Source organism: Limulus polyphemus, unplaced genomic scaffold (assembly GCF_000517525.1).
Source record: "Limulus polyphemus unplaced genomic scaffold, Limulus_polyphemus-2.1.2 Scaffold1679, whole genome shotgun sequence".
In the NCBI taxonomy this organism is placed as follows: domain Eukaryota; kingdom Metazoa; phylum Arthropoda; class Merostomata; order Xiphosura; family Limulidae; genus Limulus; species Limulus polyphemus.
The window spans coordinates 136,821-145,250 of NW_013667289.1; the positions used below are offsets into that span (position 1 = coordinate 136,821).

The following is an 8,430-nucleotide window of genomic DNA, read 5'->3' on the forward strand; positions in this document are numbered from 1 at the left end:
GAACTGCTATCAGTAGGTTATGAATATCAGAAAATTGTGTTCATTGTGAAACGTGAAAGAGTATTAGAAGAGTCCCCTATAAACTTGCTTCTTTTTTAAAAATCAAGTGTGAAGTACTGAAAATAAAGTTTTGGTAACAGATGGAAAAAAAATTGTTATACATTATTATCTAGATTTGGATTGGATGTAAAATGGTTACCAAAATTTTGCTAATATCCTCTATGTTCTAGTGATGAACCATTACTAATTATTTTGCATCTGGTAAATCCATGTGACCCAATTATTAACTAATTAGGAAGCACCACTTTGAATTATTTTTAATCTTGTAACTAATTTGTGTGCCCAAATTATTACCCAATCAGAATCACTGTCTTCTTCACTTACAGTAATTAAACCTAACTGTAAATATATAAGCAGTCAACATCTTTAGTTCTGAGAGTATGTATTATTTTCGCTTTCAGCCTAGACTAGGGGAATTTGACAATTAATATAAAAAAAATATTATTTTTCCCAGCTTATCACATTACAATCTCAAACCTTTGGTTCTATGTTACATAACTAATTTAAACATAGCTCAAGTAATAATTAAGTTTCCAATTCCTTAGTCACATGCTTCTAGATTACTATTGTTATAGATTCTCGAGTGATTCCTTTTTTAGATTAAATTCTGTTAGCCTCAGTTATTGTATATCACCTGACAATACCAGATAAACTTGGCAAAACATTGTGAATAAAATAAATAAAAATTTTACTATGTTCAACTGAAAACAAACTTGTGTAGATTCATAAATGTTTTTAATTGTGATTTGATTCATAATTCTTTCACTTGTTTCGTTGATCTGGATCAAAAGGCAGAGACCAAGACCTCTACTGTGGCCAGTCAACTACAGAATATGTTTGCTGGAGCTAGTTTTTAGTTTTGGAAGCCTGCCATGTTTATGTTCAAAAGAAATAGCACACAGTAAACTGACTGTTGGCAGAACCCCAAAAAGATGATCCGGATAAACAAATGTAATTCCTCCATACATTTTTGTTCCTAGATTAATTCTGAGTCTATCAATAGTACTAACTACTATAAATCTTGTTTTCTCGGGACAGTTTAATGTTTATGATTTTAGAATAATGCTTTGGGTATTGAATCACCTACCTTTATGGAGAGGATGAATTGTTATTGATGTACTAAGGCGTCCACCTCCTAAGCTCACAAGATGAGGTTGATCTGTTTGAAACTTCACAGATTTCCCCATTTCCAGAACCTCTACACTATCCTATAATAATCCAAACAATTCTCTAAGTACTCTATTTTAAATACTAAAAAACAAAGACGTATCTCAGAATATATTATTATTAATATCAGAAGTAATTTAATGGTCTATTTTGACCAAGCTAGATACATGACAAAAAATATTAATTTAAAGTTTCAATGTATAAAATGCAACTTCTTATGACAACACGTTAAAATATTACAGTACCAAACACTTGTCTGCTATTATATAAAATACAAAATTACATTTTCAAGGTGATTTGTTCAAAATAAGGCTTCTCAATCAACCATTCTTTTTTATAATAAATTGTTAAATTTACAGTCACAATGGTAAATATGTTAAGCTGAATATTAAGATTAGAGGTAGAAGTATCCCATCCAAGTTCTTAATTTTGACAACAGATGGTACTAACAACTGTGAACATTACATGTACACCACACCCCTTGAGTGATTTGTTCAATACTTTCAGCTGGTTGTAAGGAGGTTTGGACTTTAATACTCAAAATGCCCTTTGGTTTCAAACCTTTACTAGCATACAAATCATGATGTATTAGCTGATACTAGTATTTTATCAAGACTTGAAATTTGATAGATATTATATGTACATGTATAACTAAACTGGCATAAATTTAAACAAAATAAAATCTGTATATCAATAAGATTATATCAATGTAGAAACAAAATTCCCCTCAATTCAAGTTTATAGAGTTAAGTACATTTCTATGTCTACAGACACATAAAAAAAGTTATTAATCATTTCGAGCTACTGTTGGCATATACTCCATTAAATCAGCAACTTGAGAAGCACATTTACCATTTTAAAACAAATACCATTACTTGTATAAATGTTATTTTTATATTTTCTTTTTAACTCAGGTTTAGACATGCATAATATAAGTTGGTGATTGAAATTTTTTTTCAAAACATGATTAACATGTACATCCAGATACATCCATTTCACAAATATTGAGGAATATGATTAACATGCACATCCAGATACATCCATTTCACAAATACTGAGGAACATGATTAAGTGAAATGGATGTATCTAGATGTGCATGTTAATCATGTTCTGCAATATTTGTGAAATGGATGTATCTAGATGTGCATGTTAATCATGTTTCTCAATATTTGTGAAATGGATGTATCTGGATGTGCATGTTAATCATATTCCTCAATATTTGTGAAATGGATGTACATAAGATACATCCATTTCACAAATATTGAGAAACATGATTAACATGCACATCCAGATACATCCATTTCACAAATAATGAGGAACATGATTTAACATGCACATCTAGATACATCCATTTCATAAGTTGCAGTAAGAATGCATTCAGAGTTAACTTAAAAACACTGTATTAAATATTTAAAAATTTTCTTATTTAGAATATTTAATTTTGTTTAACAGAAAAGTTTCAGAAATTAAACAATAGGATTACCTTAGCAAAGGGAGGCTGTGTATTCTCAACATCAAAAGACGAATCGACTCTTGATTTTTCTACCAAATCCATTTTTGTCTCACTTTAGGAGGATCACTGAACAAAATCATAACAGATAGTTTAGTTTTAGCTGACACTCAGCTTGAAAGACATAAAATAAAAAATATTATACTTAAAAATCAAAGTAGAACTTCTGTACTAATGAGTTATAAAAACACAAAAGTTTAAGAAACAAGGAAATTACACAACAGTTAATTTTCTGAGATTAGCAATGAAAATTAACCAAACTCAGGGCCCAGAAGTAATTCTGTCACAGTTTAAGAATCGGTTTCCATGGAGCCTACTAATTTACTACAGCTATAACTTTGAATATTCAAGTAAGTATTTATAAAGTTAAATTTATAAAAATCACACATGATGCTAATTGTCTTAACAATTACAGAAATAAATTATATGAATGAAGAGGACCCTCTGTCAAATTTTAAACAACCCTCTACTTTCCCTCGATCCAAAGAATATAAGTTCAAGTGAATAATTCTGGCTTATAAACTCATGCCTTTCAAGAGTTAATTTATTAAATCAATTCATTAGACTATTTCGGAATCTTTTTCAGTAAATCAATAACCATATTATATCAGGGAAACAAAAACAAATACTATAAAACACACACGGCAATATTTTAAGCTCATTTTTATTATGAAAAATTTGATTTACAGTTTGATTTACTTCTAATGTTTTTCCAGTTAGGATAAATCATAAATTTGTATCTGTCTACCTATTTACCACAATATGTACCAATTAGTAACAGTTACCAGCACAGTCAAAAAAGGGCAATATACAATGATTTAAAACCTATAGTAAACAAGCATAAGTGAAAATATAAAATTTATTATGAACAGCCCACACTTTGAACATGTGCAAATTTCCTTATTTGCATCAGCTGTACTTATTCTGGTCTATGATAATAATAACTCCAAACATAACTTCCTACTCGGACATTACACTAATTCTTACGATGGAACAAGCAACAAACTTATTTTTTGTAGCAAATTAAGGAATAATTTTCTTAGTAATATTTAAACACTACATTACTCTTAATATGGAACCAAATATTAACTACTTGTAATGGTACTCTAACTCGTTCGATTTTGTTGTATTTAAACTAGAATATACAGGTTAGTTATATTATTATTTTTATATTTAAAAAATCCACTAAATAAAGACGAAACTAGTTTTATTTCATTCTTTTGACGTTAAAGAGTTCCACTATTTTAAAGTTTAACAAGTTATTGATGATGCATATAAGAAAACTGAAGCTTACCTTCAACACTTTGATTGTCTTAACATACACAACGATTTACAAAAACATTGAAATTTAAATCATACTTCATGGATGTAACAAACGTAATTAGTACTACCACTGTACCAGCACAACTACTACATGTAATATTCAAATTAATATTAATTATTATTACATTTTCTTGTAACGTTACCATAATTTTTCATACAAAAACAAGATTGTCTCCTCTAAAATAAATATACTAAAAGCTTGTTTACTAAGAAACTCATAAATTTACGTTGTCATGTTATTCATTATTGCTAGTTTGCCACCTTGAAAAGTCAGTGTAGACAGCGACATCTGCTACATGATATTTTATTGTCTGATGTATTAAATTAAAATTATTTTCTCACTAGGCCTATAGTATTTTACTCACAATAACATTATTTCCTTAACTTTTACAACAGAAAACGTTAACAATCAAATAACAATGAGCAAAATATTCCAAAATCAATAACCCTATATTTGAATAACGTAAGTTTTATTTTAATTTCCTAAAATTTGACTTTGCTATACGTAGCACAAGTCATGCATATATTCTTTATCTTCTTCACTCAAATTACACATTTAAATGAGGAAAGAAAAAAAATCAAAATTCTCGGTAAGTAATAATAAATAAATAACACATTTACAATGGAATACAAATCTTATTTTTCTAATTTACTACAAACATGTCAATTTTGTTGTCACAAAAGACGACCTACACCCAGAGCATGTACTATCAGTATAAAAGATCTATTAAATATTTCAATATAATCATAAGTTATCTAAATCGTTCCAATGTTTGCTTTTGGGCAGAATTCGAGTATGAAAAAACATACTGTATATTTTAGTATTTACATTTTTTTTTCCATTATCAGTTGGTTGAGGTAGTAGCACCACAACAAATTGTCAAAATATTAAGTTTGTTTCATGCACCATAAAACTTAAAAGATGTCTTGTACGTTCACAAATAAAGATACCATTTCATCTGCTAAGAAACCCAGTTTTTTTGTGTGTATTTTTCCTGGCAATTCTACGCTCGACTACTGAATTAAATCTCAACATATTTATAGTAGGTAAATACCGTGTAAATTGATCTAAAATAAAGTTAAAATTTACATAACGAATGAACATCAAATTTCACGTTTTTTTTAACTGAAGAGGACACGTGAAAATGTTGCAGTTTGTATTCATGTAAGTTCGTTGTTTTGTTGCTGTGGGTTTAAGCTTTATTTCAAACCTTAACATGTTTTTATATACTTTAAAGCTACAGATGTTGCTCGTTTGTTTGCACAATGGGCTATCTGTGCTCTGCCCACCACGGGTATCGAAATCCGGTTTCTAGCGTCCGCAAACGTACGCTGTGCCACTGGAGGGCACAGATGTTGCGTATTGCATCAACTTCCTTTATATGTCCCACAATGTAGTCGTTACTCGTTGCTTGGTAAAGGCACTTGGGCCTGAATTTACCAGAACATAATGTTTCTATCGAGAGAGTGTGTGATACATTATAGTAAATGCCGTTTTAAGACCTAATATAATTCCTTTCCCGACACCATACTTTACGACATCACGCCATTAGAACACCTTAACTAGGCTAGCCTTAGTTTATATATATAATATATTAAGTGCTGTGGACTGTTGAGTAGGCCACTTTTAACTCAAAGCTAAGTACCAACCATTATCAATGTTCTGCACTACACACTGATAGCATATCACCAACTTAAAACTGTGTACTCTGAGTTTTTGGTATCGCTGAATCCCGAACAAATTGAGAACACGAGTTGCGCCATCACACGGTTTCAGCAAGAAACTATTCTTGATAAGTTACAATAAAAGACCGAAATGAATGTTCAAGTTAAAGATATGTATGCAAAGGTACAGTAGTAAAAACCGTGTTTCTTTTTACAGTTATTCGTAGTTTTGATGCTACCCGAGATGTCGCTGAAAGCTATAAGCTCCCTCTGGTTGCGAATATCGTAGTCCTTAATATACGTGTACAGCCAGTATGTAAAACACGTTCATTCTTGGGTTGTTAAAACTGTATTACCACGATCGAAACCGTCGCGACAAGGAAAACTTGAAGGTACGAACCCGCGACCCGCAGATTGCGAGTCGAGCTGAGAAGGAACGCGAAGAAAAACATGAAAGGGAAGGTAAATCGGAAAGCAGTTTTCTTCCTACGTGCAAAATTTGATTATCAATCAGCCTACACTTTTTTATTGTACAATGATTTACACACAGAGACTGAGGTGGCGTAAAGTTTAAAACTAGCAAATCAACTCAACAAACGCTACTTTGTACCATAAGGCTACATTGACCAAAAACAATCTATGGTAATAAACTTTTGTAGATCCTTTTACAATTTCTTGTGATTGTGCTATACTTGCGCTTCGCTTTCCACTTGACTTTATTAAGGTTGTACTTATTTATATAATAAATTGTCCCACACCAATTTACACATAACAGATTTCTGTTTATTATTATAATCAATAACTCATAGATTTAGAACTACGTTTGTTTCTTACAAGCAAAATATTACTTCGCGTATATCGATATATTCATTCTCTCACATTTCCCGGTCTCTCTCCTTCTGCTAAACTCCTTTAATACTTCGTTCTCGAAAACAACCGTTTCCTTTATATCGGATTACAACGTTTCATAATCATAAGGGTTCCTGTAACTTCTAAATCTGACTGAACTTAGAAAGGCGGCCGCTCCCTCCAGTAATTTTCTAACCACTTACAGTGCTATAATCTCATAATCTCTTAGGGACTAGCCCAAAGCCGGCAGCTTTCTCACCTCTTTTAAACCTCAATCGATGTTATTTACATCTAACTTCATAACATAACATTTCAACCATAAAGAAAAATAAAGCCAACCTTAAAATGTATATATATGAGGATGATAAAATATACCACAATACATTTACAGACCTTTCTTTTACTAAATATTCATTATATTTACAATCAGAGACTCGCAAACATTTGTGGTCAAATTAGTATCTTTACTGCAACAGTACTTCTATAAATACAAGATTTCTAGAATACAAAAGAATTATTATCGCAGACACCTGTAAGCCCACTTGTCTTTGGCCTAACATTAGTTAAGCCTTTATTAAGTATGGCCTATATTCGATAAAGATAATTTAACACTGTAACTTGTGTAATTTTTTCTTTAGCTTAGTTAGGCTAAACTTTACCATACATAATACTATTACATCTGCATAATATTCGTTTCTACATATTAATAAGGAACACGAAATGTTAATAGTTAATTAGAATACAGAAAAGATAAAAACTGTATACGATGTTGCACATAGTAAACACTTTATAAAATTTTGCACTCTAACAATATTTATACTTTACTCAAAAAGAGAAATCAGATACCGCAGTTGCAATAAGGTTGTTCATCTAGGTTTACCAATTACTTAATGTTGTTCAGTTAGTTCTACCAATCATATAGTTGTTTAGCTAGGCCTACCAATAATATAAAATTGTTTAGTAAGGCCTACCAATAATATAAAATTGTTCAGCTAAGTCTACCAATCATATAATATTGAAAAAACGATAAAGACCCTATAACCTGAGCGCTTTCGAATGTGCTCGGGTTATAGGGTCTTTATCGTTTTTTTATATTAAGACTTTTTGAACCTACATGTTTTTCTGACATCATGAATCATATATTGTTGTTTAGTTAAATAAATCATCTAATTATGTTCAGTTAGGTCTACCAATCATATTCTGTTGCTTAGCTATTTCTACTAATCATGGTGATAAACTTCGAACTTTATGCTTTCACTAACACATTAAGGAACATTTTATTAATAAATAAAGCCTCAATTAGTATTCAAATTAAAGACATGATCAGGCCCGTACGCAGAATGTTTCAAAGGGGTTCTAATTTGTGAGATCAAAAGACAACATATATTGTCTGGGGGCATGCAACTATTTCAAGAAAAAAAAATGCTAAAGCTTCATCAGAAGAATGTATACTAAGTAGAAAACGGTAAATACCATATGCAGCTGCGCTACAACTATATAAGCATCAATTTTTTTTTATATCACAAAAATAGGGGTTCCACTGAACTCCCTCGACTCCTCCCCCTGCATACAGGTGCGAAAATAATACACTGTAAATATATACACCTATTGCAAACATACAAAGCAAGAAGTGAGATAATTGTGTTCTGGGTTATCACAGTTGCATCCAGAGCTTTAGATAATTGTCTCTTTTTCATCAAAGTTCACACAGGCAGGTTCAATTACTTTAAAACCCCCTTTGACATAACAAATTCTTCTTCTTTACTCTGTTATCACAATACAATCAGTGATAAATTCATTAAGTTACCCCGTGGGTTACCATAGTTGTATCTAGAGCTTTAAATATTTTTTTTTAC

General features: G+C 30.9%; 1 protein-coding gene across 1 annotated transcript in view; it reads right to left on the reverse strand.

The window, feature by feature from the left end:
• LOC106464536 overlaps positions 1 to 8,430 on the reverse strand; it is a 65,375-nt gene that overhangs the window by 34,237 nt on the left and 22,708 nt on the right. Inside the window, exons 2-3 of the mRNA XM_013924681.2 lie at positions 2,711 to 2,806; positions 1,148 to 1,268 (exon numbers count right to left, since the gene is read on the reverse strand). Coding sequence (XP_013780135.2) covers positions 1,148 to 1,268; positions 2,711 to 2,782 — 193 coding nt within the window. The 5' untranslated portion in view covers positions 2,783 to 2,806. The remainder of the gene's footprint in view (positions 1 to 1,147; positions 1,269 to 2,710; positions 2,807 to 8,430) is intronic.